The sequence below is a fragment of the Apium graveolens genome, chromosome 10, assembly GCF_009905375.1.
Source record: "Apium graveolens cultivar Ventura chromosome 10, ASM990537v1, whole genome shotgun sequence".
NCBI classification, from domain to species: domain Eukaryota; kingdom Viridiplantae; phylum Streptophyta; class Magnoliopsida; order Apiales; family Apiaceae; genus Apium; species Apium graveolens.
In genome coordinates this window covers 89864600-89880558 of record NC_133656.1, presented here as the reverse complement: position 1 = coordinate 89880558, position 15959 = coordinate 89864600, and the positions used below count along the sequence as shown (strand labels likewise).

At 30.7% G+C, this 15959-nt stretch overlaps 1 protein-coding gene across 2 annotated transcripts; it reads left to right on the top strand.

Moving 5' to 3' along the window:
• Positions 1-6959: 6959 nt before the first annotated feature.
• LOC141692537 (ribose-phosphate pyrophosphokinase 1) lies at positions 6960-15649 on the top strand. 2 transcript variants are annotated; one of them, XM_074497408.1, is made up of 9 exons: positions 6960-7214; positions 7800-8000; positions 10374-10622; positions 10985-11128; positions 11381-11548; positions 12508-12577; positions 14374-14455; positions 14605-14670; positions 14835-14971. In XM_074497408.1, the coding sequence occupies exons 1-8, from the start codon at positions 7128-7130 to the stop codon at positions 14627-14629; spliced, it is 1026 nt and encodes a 341-aa protein (XP_074353509.1). In that variant the 5' UTR covers positions 6960-7127; the 3' UTR covers positions 14630-14670; positions 14835-14971. The 2 variants fall into 2 exon arrangements, with proteins under 2 accessions (XP_074353509.1, XP_074353508.1); XM_074497407.1 differs by lacking the exon at positions 14605-14670 and adding an exon at positions 15346-15649 and having other exon boundaries at positions 6963-7214; positions 14835-14994.
• The last annotated feature ends 310 nt before the right edge of the window (positions 15650-15959 follow it).

Sequence of the window (15959 nt, the reverse complement as noted above, 5' to 3'; positions counted from 1 at the left end):
AATCAAGTTGGGCGGTTTTGGCATCTTATGTGTGGGGGATGTTATTCGTTATGCCTTTCTCGTTTCTCGCCTTCAGACTAGTACATTTCAGACTCGGATTCTGTCGAGTTCAGGTATCACATCGTGTGGTTCTTTTCAGTGTGCTCTTGATGATTTCTCGGCCCTTTGTGGTGTGAATGCTCTCTCTGGCACCACTAGCTCTCCTGCCCCCAAATTGATGAAGTCTTTGGCAAAGAGCTATTTTGATGTCATTGAGACCAGTCTTACTTCTCATTATGTGCCGAGTCCCCGTCAGATCTCTATTCTGAGCTGCATTCGCGCTCCTCATGCTCAGGATTTCTTGTTTACCATCCCTATTGATGGGTTGGGGCAGAGGATGAACCAACGCCAATTTCGGGCGGTATTGTGCTACCGGCTTGCAATTCCTTTGTTTACTGAAGGCACCTTGTGTCCGAGTTGTAATGTTCACAGGATGGACCAGTAGGGCGATCACGTAGTTCACTGTTCAAGTGATGTAGGTGTGAAATTCAGGTATAATTTGGTGCGCGACATTCTGGTGGATATCTACTCCAAGATTAGCGTTCCTGTGCGTAAGGAGGCTCCTTTGGGATTTCTTTCAGATGTTGGGCAAGAACTCAGACCTGCAGATCTATTGTTGTTCAATTGGTCCCAAGGTAAAGATGCATGTCTGGATGTGACTGATATTTCTCCTTTTGCTGGTGGGGGAGTGAGTTCATGGGCTCCTGGGGTGGCGTTGCTAAATGCGGTGGAAAAGAAAAAAAAGGAAGTATTCAAGGATTAGCGCTGACCATGGTTATTCGTTCATCCCCTTTGCCTTCTCTACTTTTGGTGAACTAGACACGGAAGCGTTAGATGTTCTCTCGCGTCTCAAGACTCTTTCCATTATTCTCTCTAATAATGCTAAGAGTTGTTTTTTTTTCATAGGTTAAGTTTTTGTATTCAGAAAGGGGTGGAAGCGCAACTTGTATCTCGACTTCCTTCTAATTTTTCGAGTTAAATTATAAGATGTTTTTATTATCAAGAGTGATCAATATCCGGGCATTGTACTTTAACTTCTGCCTTGCGTGAAGACATAAAGCTAATAAAATTGGTCTAACGGATTGCAACAACAAAAGCCGAGTAGAATATTGTTATCATTGCACACATGACATTAGCTATTCACGTCAAGCGTGTCATGCCTCTGCAAATCTACACGATAATATTAGTCTAAAAGAAAAATCGAATCAACAGAGACTAACAACTATCAAAAGTTATACACGAGGACAAGGATTCAGAAAGAAAATTAATTAATTGTTAAAAAAATTGATAACCGAAATACATGAGATAAGGTATTCCTGAGAATTTAAACCTCTCTCGTGGAGCCTCGCATGATCGTCGATGTCTGCAGAAGAAGGTGAAAGTCAACTGTCAATTGTTGGAAAAACGAGGTAAAAAAATATGTAGAAAAAGATTGTCCAACCTAAGACAGACGAAGAAGAAGAGTACATTTGGATAGTACTGTATACATGCACACTTTTGCAGAAACAGAAATGTCTCAACACATTTTGCAGAGTTTTTAAGCTCTGATTTGGAATTGAGGATAGAGATTCGGCTTATAGCACATCCAAGCGATAAATCAAAGTCTTAATGTATAATGTGTCTTTCATTCTGCAGCAGCACATATTATGGCAGTACGACTCCATGATATATATGTGCTAAATCTAATGTATCAAGTATAGTTAAATGATTTATTCACTGAACAAATGCCAATTAAAACATCAGATAATTGCACGATATTGGAGCATATGCACACAATTCTATAAAAATCCAAAGAAAATGACTCAATCAATTAATCAATCGTACCCAATAATACCGCCTACGCAGCTTTACCCACATTCCAAAGAATAAAAAGACTGTATTCACAAAAGACCTGCTTGTGTGTGTGCACAAATATGTGTGTTCTAGGTAAACAATGATCCATAAAAATAAGTACGCGGCAACGATAAATAATGATACAATACCTCAGCCCATGATTTTCTTCACATGTGACTTACCTTAAAAAACTCCGTTCATTGGTTCATTGTTGTAAGCTCCTTCTATTTTTTAAAATAGAGTTTCTAATGTCAAATACATTTAACATTTCTCAAATAACGGGAAGTAACTGCCATGGTGAAGAATATAATTGCTTTGAGAATTAAAAAATAAACCTTTTTTGACAGAAAAATCATATGGATCATCACTTCAAAAACCATGATTTTGGATACGAATCACCACTAACTTCGGGGACTAACAATTCTGGGACTAACAAATCAAACATGTATGACCAAATAGTTTCTGGTTCATGTTTTCTTTCCAGGGCTATAACTTGCAGGGATTGTCATCGAGACAGATAAAACTCTTCACATCCTTCACTTTTTCTCTGATGATTGTATGATTTTTAGGTATTGGTGAATTGGGTATATGTATATCCGTTCGTAACAGTGTATTTCCAATAAAAATGGCAGTCATATATTGTTGTTAAAATATTTCATTAAGGTGTGTGTTGGTGTATTAGATATACTAGTTTAAAACGGTATAATGCAGATTTTTTTTTAATGTTATATAATTTTTTTAAAAGAATAATTTAAATTGAAATTTTAAATTTAATCATTTAAATTTTTTAAATGATATAATTTCATGATAAATATATTAATAACTGTATATGTTCATGAATTTTTTAGTAATAGATATTTGAAAAAGATAATGATACTTATTAAACGATATAGTTTTATTGATATTTTTATATGTGTTTACAAAAATGATTATGATTTAATTAGAAGTTAAGTTTTAGTTTTGATCAATAATATATGAATTATACTTAGTCTAATATTAACTTAATTTTTCCTGAATCAATAATTTACATTATTGTGTTTTAGATTGAGACTAATTACAACAACAAAATTTAGCTAATTATTTTTAGTTTAATTTGATTTTAATTTTCCAAGCCCGGTTCAATATGATAATTTTGTTTGAACTCAGAAAAATAACATATATGATTTTATTTGAGCTAATCGAATTATATTTTGATAATATAGTTATATATCTCAAATATCTAAATAATTATTAAATTGTTTGTAATACTAAAGATTGTTATATAAATTAATAAAATAAAAAATAAATTAGTAGAATAAGTTAATTTCGGTATTAATTAAAATAGTAAAAATATCAATATGAATTAGAATTTAAATTTATACAGTAAAACCTCAATAAATTAATACCTTTTGGACCATGAAAAATTATTAATTAATCGAAATATTAATATATCGATAAATTAATAATTTATTAATTTTTCGATATATTAATAATTTATTAATTTATCGAGATATATTATTTAAAATTTTATAACATATACAATTCTCAAAATAATAATTTATTTTCGTATATTGAATACTTAAAAAAATATTAAGAAATATTTATGAATTTAAATAAATTGTTGGATGATGAGTGTCTTCGGAAATAAGAAAGAACATGAAGTTAAATGAAAATGTTTGTACAGAGTTGGAGCAAGTCTCCCGAAAAGATGTCCATAAAGCAACAATTACATTACTTAATTTTCTCTTGCAATATGAATATAGTACGCGAGAGCTCCATAATATATTAAGAAAGAATTAAAAATAAAATACAAGTCGACATCAATTTTAAAAAGAAGCAGGTTACAATTATTGAGGCTTACTATAAAAGTGTATCCTAAAAATCTATAATTTTGATGTAATATGCAATTATTAATTTATATATTATATGAGATTTATATGCATTAATAAAAAAATATTTTCTTATTAATTTAACAAATTATTAATTTAGCATAAAGGGCTCGGCTCGGGGTTACAAGAAATTATTATTTTAACGAGGTTATTAATTTATCGAGGTTTTACTGTATAAGACTTAATTTTAAAATCAAATATATTAATACTAAGTTTAATATGAATTAAAATTTAAATTGGTAGAAAAAGTTGAATTCAATAGGGTAAAAAAACAAAATACCCAATATTTGGGGCAAACTGCCCAAAATATCAATAGCCGATACTGTGCGCCCAAAATACCCACGAAACACGCATATGAAGAATGCATATTCAATTTTTAAAAAATTAACAAAAAATACATATTTACTGGCACTTTTTGGGTATACATGCGAATACCTTCAAAAAAATTAAAGGATTAGCATGCTTGTTATGCGTTTTCTTTTTTAAATTTTTAAAAGCTGAATTTCGTGGATATTTTGGGTGGACAGTGTTGAAAAATAGAACATCTTGGACATGTAGAAGCTTTTGCTAAGGCCTTTCAGGACAATTTATGATTGTTTAAGGACCCTTTTATGCATTATAATCAATTCTCGTTTCGAAAGCCCAATCAGTATTTTGGGCAGTTGAAGTTTAAAAATGATGTATTTTGGGTAGTGGTGTTTTGTGGGAATCGAACTCATGTTGCTTCATTCTTCTATACAACCTCCTACCAACACACCATATTATCACATGTACTTTTTATCATACACATAATATGTAACTGTGCTAAGGGAATATTTTATTTAACTTTAAAAATAGCTACTTGAATTCCGCAAAAAAAAATGATAGTTACTTAAATATTTGTACAATTAATTTTAAAGAACTGAATTCCATATATAAAGTTAGGCATAATACATAAATGGATTATTATTTTATTTATTATTATTATTTAGTTATACACATAATATGTAAGTGTGTTAAAAGAATATTTTATTTAACTTTAAAAATAGCTACCTGAATTCCTCAAAAAAAATGATGGTTACTTAAATATTTGTACAATTAATTTTAAAAAACTGAATTCCAGATATAAAATTAGGCATAATACATAAATGAATTATTATTTTATTTATTATTATTTTTTAGTTTGAAAATATATCTCATATATTTTTAACAATTTTTTATTATAAAAAGTAATTAAAATATATATATATATATAATTTTTAAAGAAAATATTGAAAATAGAATCGCGTATATATAAATAATCTAGATTGGTATTAAATATTTAGATAAGTTCGAATTATAATGAGTCAATGAATTTTAGTTTATTTTGAATTTGAAATCAGAATTTGGCTCATTGTTCAAAAAATACTCGAAATTTGACTACATGACTAACCGAAAAACATTGTCACATTTTACGTTTAGTAAATTTAAATTACAAGTTCGACGAAAATATCTTACCAATAATGTGATTTTTTTTATATCTTATATTAATATAAATTAATGTGTTTGAGGTATTTATAGAATCAAGTAAATTGATTATTTGTATTAAAATTACTAACTTTACTAATAGCGCAATAGTGTTTTGGGACTTGTCCCGATTTTAAAAATATTTGAAATTTGATATGAAATATCACGAGATTTGTTAAAACTACGATGATATATTAAATTGATTTATTTTTCATTTTTCACTTTAAAAAAACTAGCATTTTAAAAAGAATTCTTTTAGATAAACAATATTTTTTGATCAAGATAATATTATACAAATATTTTGAATTATTTTAATATTTTGAATAAATTTAATATTTTGAATTATTTTAATATTTTGAATTATTCAAATAAAAGTTATATCTATACTATATTGTAGCATTTGATTCAATACATTTTATACTATTTAAAATATATATATATATATATATATATATATTGTTCAATAATTTGAAGGAATTAACTAGTTCAACTAATATTTATAAAACTTTATTGAATTGAAATATATTTAATTTTAGGAAAATAGTATACAATATTATCAAATTATTATATGAAGAAATATTAGAGTTGTAATGAAAGAAACTTAAAAATAGTTTAAATAACAATATAATTACAATTTTTCCTTCAAATTCTTGAAGAAAATCACGAACATCAATAATAAGTCTTACAATATATAATTTATTTTTATGTTACAAGATTGATACTCGGTCGCGTAAAAAACAGATATGGATTGTTTGTCAGTGATAATGTGAATACCATATATAAATTATTGCAATTTATTTATTACATAATTTTAATTTTTGAATAATTATAAATACATGTTATTTAAGTAATCAATTGCCTCACTAGATATTAATAATGATTATAAATGTACATAAAACATATATTTAGCATATAAATAATTGAAACTATCGTAATTTTTCTAAGAAATGTAACATACGATAATTCACATGCTAACATAGACACATATAACTTAATCTTATTTTGTTAAGAGTATTGTAAAAAAACTAACATTTTTCCAAACATACATACGTTAAATTTTAAAAACTAACATTTTTCATTAAAATCGACTTTTATATTAACAGTATTGTTGTAAATTTTATATTATTTTATATTATGATTGCTAGTAGTTCTGAATACAGTTATTCATTTTTTATCTTTTTAAATTGAGTAAGTTAACTGTAAGTTAGTATATAATTCAGTAATAATATAAACCAGTTATATAGTTTATTTAAATGAAATTTAAAATTTTTGGTCATATATGTTAGTTTTTAACTTTTTCTTTGTAAACATACCAACGACATTCTACATATTAAGTTTATTTGTTTCATTTTAAACGTACACTGACTATCCTGTTTATATTCATTCATTAAATACAATTATACAACACAAACAAGAATACATATATTTTTCTTAATAAGCTATATTGGAAACGTTGTATAATACACACATAAATACGTTAGACATTATACAACATTTACAAATAAGAATATAACTAAAAACATTATAATTGTATGTATAAAAAAACTCTAGAAAATGACACGGGTTATTATGCTAGTAAATAATAATAGAAAATGATAGTTTAATAATTTAATTCAAAACTGGAAAAAGTTTTGGTAACGTAAATTTTTATACACAGAAAATACATCTAGGACCAATTATCTAACAAAAAATACATATACGAGCAGAAGTGACAAAAATATATTACATTTTGTAAGTGAAAGAATGGAGCAGAGCAGTGGACAACAAAATACAGGAGGATTGTAAAATGGAACAAGAAGAACCCTAACCCATACACACATATATACAATTATTATTATTATTATTATTATTATTATTATTACCCCTATTCCTTCGATCGAAACTGGCAACTTAACGATTTAAATGGCTTCTTTGGTGTTCCCAGGAACTATACCACCTACTAATCTCAAGCATCCTTCTCTAATTTCTACCAAAAACACCTCCTTCATTGTAAGTACTTTAATTTTCATTAATTTATTCTAATTATTCGATTCCGCAAGCATTCATTTTATAGAGAGTTACTTTAATTTCGTGTTTTATTAGCTCATGTAATTTCATATCACTGGCACAAAGTAAGTAGGTGTCTTATTTTAGATATACCGGTTGTATATGTCAACTAGACATTCGATTGTGAATTTGTGCCTATTAACTCACGTAATTACGCTATTCGAGAGGTATATTTGTACTTGGTTACATTGTTTTTATTAGCTTACTAAGATATTGTGGAGGTTAAATCTGACAGAACCTGTTGTTTTTAAATGGAACAATTAGATTAACATTGCCACAGTGCATTATGTATGACTTTCGAGCTCATTCACTCATACGTACGGGAACGGAGTGAGAGTAATTATGCTGAGTGAGATGTTGTGTTGTTTTTATATATTTATGTTTTAGAGGCAAAATGCAAGATCATTTTAAGTTTAAAATGCACAATTACACACACACACACATACATCGAGTATATTATGAACTCATGTTCAAATGCGCAGTATTTATGCTTATTGATATGGTGTTGTTTTTCTATATGAATTGTAGAGGTGCAATGTGACGGAACCTGTAAATCGTAATGACAATGGGAAGCCATACATGCCTAGCCTTGTTGCCCAGCAGGGGACGCTTCCTAGTTTTTTGACATCTAATCATTATGAAAGAAACTATTCTGCTCATAAAATTACTCAGAAAAATGAAACAAAGCTTCGAATCTTCTCGGGAACCGCCAATCCGTCACTTTCTCAGGTAACTCGGAATTCAGATTTATGCATTTCTTGGTCGTACACCCTGCTATTAATATATCAAAACTGATAAATTTTGTATTATTTCGATGAATCATTTCTTTGGACAGAAGAAGGGATTGCGAAGAAATAACGATTGAGAAAGTTTGTATTATGTATGTGAAGAAAAGAAAATAATTTAGTAGGCTACTTTTGTTACTCGCCCTTTGGCTGCACAGCACAAAATTATAAATATTTTCAGTGGTTTACTGTTTGTTATCTTTGTGCCTTGGTTTTTATCTATGTTTAGGTATGCTTTTCACAAATATGGATTTTTGATGGGGCTAGGATCCTGGTTGGTAAGCTTTATTCCTGACTTAGAATTCGGAAAAGTAGGTAAAAAGCCTCAAGCCAGTAGATGTCTCCTATTGGAAATTGTATTTAGATACTCATCTTACATGTTTAAAAAGAATAGATGACTGAAGAAGGGTGGTTAGAGTTTGATATGAGATTTATTAAGTTACCAAAAATATGCAAGGAGGACATGTTTATCAGTCAGCCAATTAAAATTTTGAATTGTGAAATGCCTTACAACTCAACGCGATATCTACCTTTCTGTGGATTTAGAGCTTGTATCAGTGAGAGTTATAGGAGTATGTGGACTGGTCTTTTTGTTGATATTTTATTTAGTAATTATTTTTTTTTCCAGAGAAATGGAGCCATAAGACTATATGAAAGTTATAAAAATTAACGGGGAAGCAAGAATCGATAAAAAAAGATCTTGAAGATAACAAAAAAACAGAGATGGTTCTGCTAAACTATAAATATTTATAGGAGCACTGGATAGATGATTAATGGCTGAATATATACATATATATGAAAAGTAGACAGTCCATTGTAAGTTGATTATTGGAATATCAGGACACTAGACTCCCATCTATGACTTAATTGTTCTACACATCAATTGGCTATGATCACCGATTATTTTAGGGATTAGATATCAACCATATTAGTTTTTTTGTTTGGGTATTACTTAGCTGCTGATCTTTCAAGTTATAAGATGTTTACACTATGTTAAGAAAAACCTTTCATTTAATTCTTGATTAACAATAGTTTTTATATTAAATCTTTTATTACTTCATCTCTATTTCTTTTCTGCTTCCATCTATGGACAGACTTTATTCTTTCTTTTTCCAGAGATAATCTTATACGGCTCGGTACATAAAATTATTTAGTAATCTGTTAATTTGTTGTCTTAAATGTTAAGAAGTCATAAACATATCTAAGAGTTTGGACTAGTTCCTAATCCGGTCATTGGATTTTTTGTTTTTATAATCTATCATTCTAGCAACTTCAATTAGGGGTAATTTGTTTAATTATTAATCCTTCTTAATGGTCTTATCTCAACTATTCAGTTTATTAAGATCATTTGATATTGTTGTATTTTTTCTTAAACATAAAAATATTCTCAATGGTTCAAATAAAAAATTGTAGCTGAAGTGCTAAGATGCTGTACACGGGCTCCTCATTTTACATTTCGGTCTTCCTACGCGATGTTCCTACCTATATTATTGCACACTTTTTCTTTTAATATTACAAATATTACTTCTTATTAATTTTATATTTTATGATTACACTGCCCTCGTTGATATATTATGTATTTAAAGAAAATTGTAATTTGCCATTAGCATATATATATGTATGTATTGAATATCACCACTTCTCTCGTGAAAAAAATATATTTCATTCGTTATTAAAAATTAATCATAATTACGCATAAAAAATAATTAACTATTGTAGCCGAACATGTCTAAACATATAAAATAACTAGACTTCTAATTTTTTTTTTCAAAATGTTATTTTTTATTTTGCAGGTAAAGTTGATAAATACTCTCATTCAGATTATTAGAAAACTAGTTTATCAAATAATCTTATTCATTCTACATTCAGATTACTATTGATTTAAGATATATTAATCGTTGAGAAATAATAATTCAGATTTAGCAAATGACCGTTTACTCTTGCTCTGGTAGTAAGATTGTTATGCTTGCTTAATAGTGGCTATCTACAATCCAAGACTTCTGGTTGTCCCTTTCTCCTTTCTACACTTCCTGACCTTACAATTTTCTTCTTTCTTCTTCTTTCAAGTCATATTACGTCTCCCGGACACTAGCTATGCGCCTTCATGGTAAAGCTAGATGTGATATAGCAGGCTATAGAGATTTGCGGAACTGTTCTGTAGATAAGAATAGTGCACTTTACTTTCAATATTGTGAGCAAGTCACTATGTCTAGTTCTGTTTATATTTTCAAACTCAATGTCAACATTTGCAAGAGGCCTTTGTTTTATTTCTATTTTTTTTTATTTGAATTGTGTAAATGGATTTTTTTTTGGACAGGAAATCGCTTGTTACATGGGTCTGGACCTTGGAAAGATAAAGATCAAACGTTTTGCTGATGGAGAGATTTATGTTCAATTGCAAGAGAGTGTTCGAGGGTGTGATGTATATCTCGTGCAACCTACCTCTCCTCCTGCAAATGAGAATCTCATGGAGCTATTAATAATGATAGATGCTTGCCGAAGGGCATCAGCCAAAACTATAACGGCAGTGATCCCGTATTTTGGTTATGCTAGAGCGGATCGAAAGGTAACTCTTTGTAAAGTTTGAAGCAGACCAAATTATCCATCTTGGAATAACCACTAGCTTAAATTTGCATTATTTTGTTTTGAAAAGAACGAAGTTTAATTGTTGAATGCTTAACAAAAGAAGGTTTATGTTTATTAGACAACCCTATTGCTGACTCGAACCTGAGCATATGGTGGGCTGAAGTTAATTTTTCTTAGTTTTTTTCTTATTCAAAACAGTCAAAATTCTGACACTTTTTATGTGGATCATTAGCAATAACAGATTTCTTTCAGAGACATTATAGCGGCAAAAAAATAAATTATACCTGATTTCGAGACTGTTCTAGTGCAGTGAATTTATAATGCCTATCTACTCTGTTTCAGACTCAAGGGCGTGAATCCATTGCGGCCAAACTTGTAGCAAATCTAATTACTGAAGCTGGTGCAGACCGTGTTCTTGCTTGCGATCTTCATTCTGGCCAGTCCATGGGATATTTTGATATTCCAGTTGATCATGTACATGGTCAGGTAATAACCTCTTGTTTTGTGGATTTCTTATGCTTTTAACGTGTCTATTAAATTAGATGTAGGCATTTGAGGTATTGACATCAACCGTCTTGAACTGAGTTGACTTTACCTTTTTATGTAATTTTGTTTTAATCTGATTGGCAGTTAAAGATTAGAATGATAACATGCCTATGATCATCCAGTGTTTCAGCTATCATCCAATTATCATAACTTTTTTTATTGACTTTAGACTTTTTGTTTGTGCATCCCTAGCCAGTGATACTTGATTACCTCGCCAGCAAGGCTATATGTTCAGATGATTTAGTAGTTGTCTCTCCAGATGTTGGTGGAGTTGCTAGAGCACGTGCTTTTGCTAAGAAATTGTCGGATGCACCCTTAGCTATTGTGGATAAACGGCGTCAGGGACACAATGTTGCTGAGGTGAGGCCTAAAGAAAAATTATTGTGATATGACGCCTTTATACTATTGTTTTGTATTTTTTAATACAAGCTTAGAAGAAATCTGTTCATTTTCCTTTGGAATTCTGCCATTCATGTTTTGTGTGATTTAGCTAATAAACTTTATGAATATCAGAAGTTTTACTCTCATGTATATCAAAGTTTACATGCATCGCCTTGAGACCTTTCTACAAATGAATAACTGGTACATGTCATTTTGCTTACTGCATCGTCTATATGTTTTTTGTTTTTATTTCTTTGTAAGCAACTGCATCAATATGTAATTGACCTTAAAAATTGGTCTACCTTAGGGGACAAGAGTGTCGAAAGAATATAAGAACAAAAATTATGGTTTTCTAGTATTCTGTTTTTGGAGTTTGTGTAAAGATATATCTCTTGTTGCTGTTAGCATTTATTAACCTCAACATCGAATCCTTGGTGTGTATTGCAAATTATGAGAAATAGGGAATTTTAATTGAAAGAGAACTGAGTCCGCGTCAAGACCTTTATTGTTTCTTGGTGTGTAATTAAAAATAATAAATCTAAATCTAAAATGAGTTATAAAGTAAAGAACATATAGTCTTGAGTGAAAATGTCGGTCAACTGTTCAGGATTTTTTTTAAGTGTCGCGAATAGAATAGATGATCAAATTATTGCACCTTGTGTTAGAAGGTTGTATATTTACACATGATTCAGTGTGTACCACTTTTCTTTTATATTTATATCACGGAACAGAGAAGCTGCTTGGTCATTGTAGACGTCAGAATCTAATGTTTAATCGACATCGTTACCTTTATTTATAGATTTCTTCCTCTTGGTTTTGATAGTTGACTAAACAACGAAATAAAATATATGGGAGATGTTACGGTTTTCATGATTCCATGTTGAGCTATCCTATATTATGACTGACTATCATTTACATATGCTGGTGTCATTGCACAGGTAATGAATTTGATTGGTGATGTTAAAGGGAAAGTAGCAGTCATGGTGGATGACATGATTGATACCGCCGGTAAGCTGCTCCAGGGGTCTCTTTTCCTCTACAACTCCTTCTGGTCGTATTTTTATCCAGTAAAGTAGATCACACGTCAAAGTTATCATGGCTTACTCCAAAATAAGTTAATATAATTTAGAAACAAAAATTTGCAGATTGAGCAAAAGGCAGATGTGTCAATCAGTAATTCCATATGGGCAGATAATTAGTTCATAAATTAGAATTTTGAATATTGTTTATAATTGTTTAGTTCGTCAACAAATATCTTAATATTTTTTCCATTTTAATCGACAAAAGTATATTTTATAATTGTTAAGTGGTTATTTAATATTTATTTAACAAAACAAACTGGTTGAAGAGGAACATGAGATAGAAGAGCACAAGAGTTGTCTTGTACATTTAGCATTGCAACACAAGTAAAAAGAACATTGGTGCATGACAGGATATTCATATATGCACACTGAATAAGCTAAATATTTCAGATTTTATTTCTTATTTTTGTTGGCTGCTGTGTTTAACTATTTTTTTAGACAGGGAATGCATATGTGGATCAACTTTGAAATTTTGTGTGTTTACTTGGGGGAACCAAATTGAATAAGAATTGTACAAAACTTGGATTAATGTTTGACATGTATGCCCAACTCTTCATTCCTTCATTCAATCCATCCTTAAGTTTAATTTGTGTTCTACTCTTGATGGTGGTTCTGTTCTTCCACCATTTCCTTCACTTACCGTTGAAATTTGAATTCCTCATATTTTTCAATCTCACAGGTACATCCTTCTTTTACCACCTTATTTTTTTTTCCAAAACTTACATTCCATTCTTACCTTCATTCTTGATTTTGTGGCCCATTTCTCCATTCATTACAGGATTTTTATCTCCACTTTTAATAATTTATTTTTCTATATGATACATATTGTTGAATTTAAAATGGTTTAATGAAGGCCTCCTCTTAAAACCTTAAGTTTTTGGGAGAGTAGGTTATAATATATATGCTGTTCTTTGTGTTCTCTGTTTGTCCTTTGTCCACCCACTTGGTGGGGGGTGGGGGGTCGGGTAAAAGACACCAATAACCGATTCTTCAAAATCTGCAACAAAAATAACCATATTTCAATAAATGAGCAAAAACAGCCAATAGAACACGCATTTGGGTTAAGGGTATTACAGGATACGCATAAGTTGAATGAGTATTACTGATTTTTAGTAAAATTAAGTATAGGTTGATGGGGTAACCTTTGATTGGATACCTTGATATTATGTATATACATTACACACTGAGGGTGAAATATTTATTAGAGTATATTTATGTTAATAATAGGATCGGAGCAGGGTTTCTATTGAACTTTGTGATCTATATATATGGTTGTTTTGTGGTTGGGAAGCGGGAGTATGGTGGTTCTATTCGGCGTTAACAGGGACATTTTGGGAAAGGTGGATTATACACTTTAGGCATATAGGGGTTGGGTATTTAATTGGTTAGATTTGGCCACTTTTCTCAATAATGTTATTTTGGTGTAAATTTGTAGTATTTAAGTTATTTATGTCATTATTTATGTGGGGTCGGGTGGGGAATGTTGAAAATTTTATGATCCAAATAAGGCCGCCTCTGTACACCTTAAAGTGTTGGGAAGAGTTGGTTACTTGGCTCACACACATTACACATACACATACATATGAGAGATAATCCGCGATAAGATTAAGTGGAATTGGAAGCTTGGATTAATTCAATTTTAAAGCATCGCATGATAAATATCCTTGCTGATCACTTTATACATGTGAATTAGAACTTTGTGAATTGACCGGCGGATTGCAGGTACCATCGCAAATGGAGCAGCTCTATTGCATCAAGAGGGTGCCAGGGAAGTTTATGCATGCACAACACATGCTGTCTTTAGGTATAGTACCTTCTTTGGTTTATGACATCCAATAATTGTTCTTTTCATTATTATATTTATGATGATCTTTGGTGACATGGCCAGTGCAGATTAGGATATTATAAAAACTGCCATTTTTAATTTTTTGATAATTTCAATCGCCAACCCAGGTTTGTTTTGAGTTCCGTCGGCTAATTATGTTTTGCTGCTTCAGAATGCCACCTTCAATCTCTGAGGTGGTTATACAATGTTTGACTGCTTTGTTTGTTTATTAGATTGATATAAACTGTCAGCTTTATCTGCGACATGATAACTAGTTAGTTTTTCAGTTGTGATTTACTGACCTCTAAATCTTATTCAATATGCTTGTTTATAATGAAATGTCTGTGTCTTAATGTAGTCCACCTGCAATAGAAAGGTTATCTAGCGGCTTGTTTCAAGAGGTGATCATCACAAATACCATTCCGTTGTCAGAACACAAGTATTTTCCTCAGCTGACAGTTTTATCTGTGGCAAATCTCCTCGGTGAGACAATATGGCGTGTTCATGATGACTACGCAGTAAGTGCTTTTTTGAGTAATACAGTAACGGATTACACAGTTTACTGCCCCATGGTTATCTTTCTTCATCTCAGTGTGCTGCGGCCATGCAGGGTTTATGTTCCTGCCATACTTTCACGATCACTGTCTTTCTACCGTAGAAACACATTAATAAATACTGTGGATATTATTTTAACTATATTTGATTGATATTTTTACTCTATTACGTCTACCTTCCATTCTTCTTTCCAGTCACTTCTGCTCTGCCCATGTGCAATCAAAATTCTTTCTAAGGACAGTTCATCCATGCAAGTGGAATTTAATGTATACCTCGTGTATAGGCTTTGATGTTGGTCATCCTCTTGATTGCAGGGTGGAATTGAATCATTCTGCAACTTGGGCATTGATTGATCTTAGCTGCGAATATTTGCTACTATCAAAAAGGGCACCTCACACCTAGTCATTGCAATTACAGATCGAATAATTATTTAATTTTGGCGACCTCAACATGTATAAATTTGTCAAAACCTGATGTGGTGTTCGTAGGACAATTTCGAGAGCTACATTCCGATGCATACATAGATCAGATTTGAGTTGTTCCTCTGAAGCCTTGTACACTTAAAATGATGTTATCAGTTTGTTGTACACTTGTATGTCAGTTTAGTTTTCTTGATCACATCACAATGTATCGCATATAAGTTACATCTTTCTGCATGGTTTTTAATGATGCGTGGTACGTGCATAGATAGTCACCGTTGACGTCTTACAATCAAAGCCTATATTAAAGGTTGGGAGGGTAAAAAATTATAATTATTAAGTACAGCTATTTGATAGATTTTTTCTACCAAATCAGTTATACCGGAAGATTGGGTTTGGAAGGTGATAATCGAGAAACGAGTAAAACCTTTTTCTACTGGGCTATTTAGAGGCCAAAAATTAATGTTTGGGGTTGTTACCTCTAAATAGCTTAATTAATGCACGGCTCA

Bases quoted from the DNA above. Each gene is read 5' to 3' on its own strand.
- LOC141692537 (XM_074497407.1), top strand. From the start codon at position 7,128: ATGGCTTCTTTGGTGTTCCCAGGAACTATACCACCTACTAATCTCAAG. The intron at 8,001-10,373 runs GTAACTCGGAAT...TTTTTTGGACAG, and splicing joins CCAATCCGTCACTTTCTCAG to GAAATCGCTTGTTACATGGG. The intron at 14,456-14,834 runs GTATAGTACCTT...GTCTTAATGTAG, and splicing joins ACAACACATGCTGTCTTTAG to TCCACCTGCAATAGAAAGGT.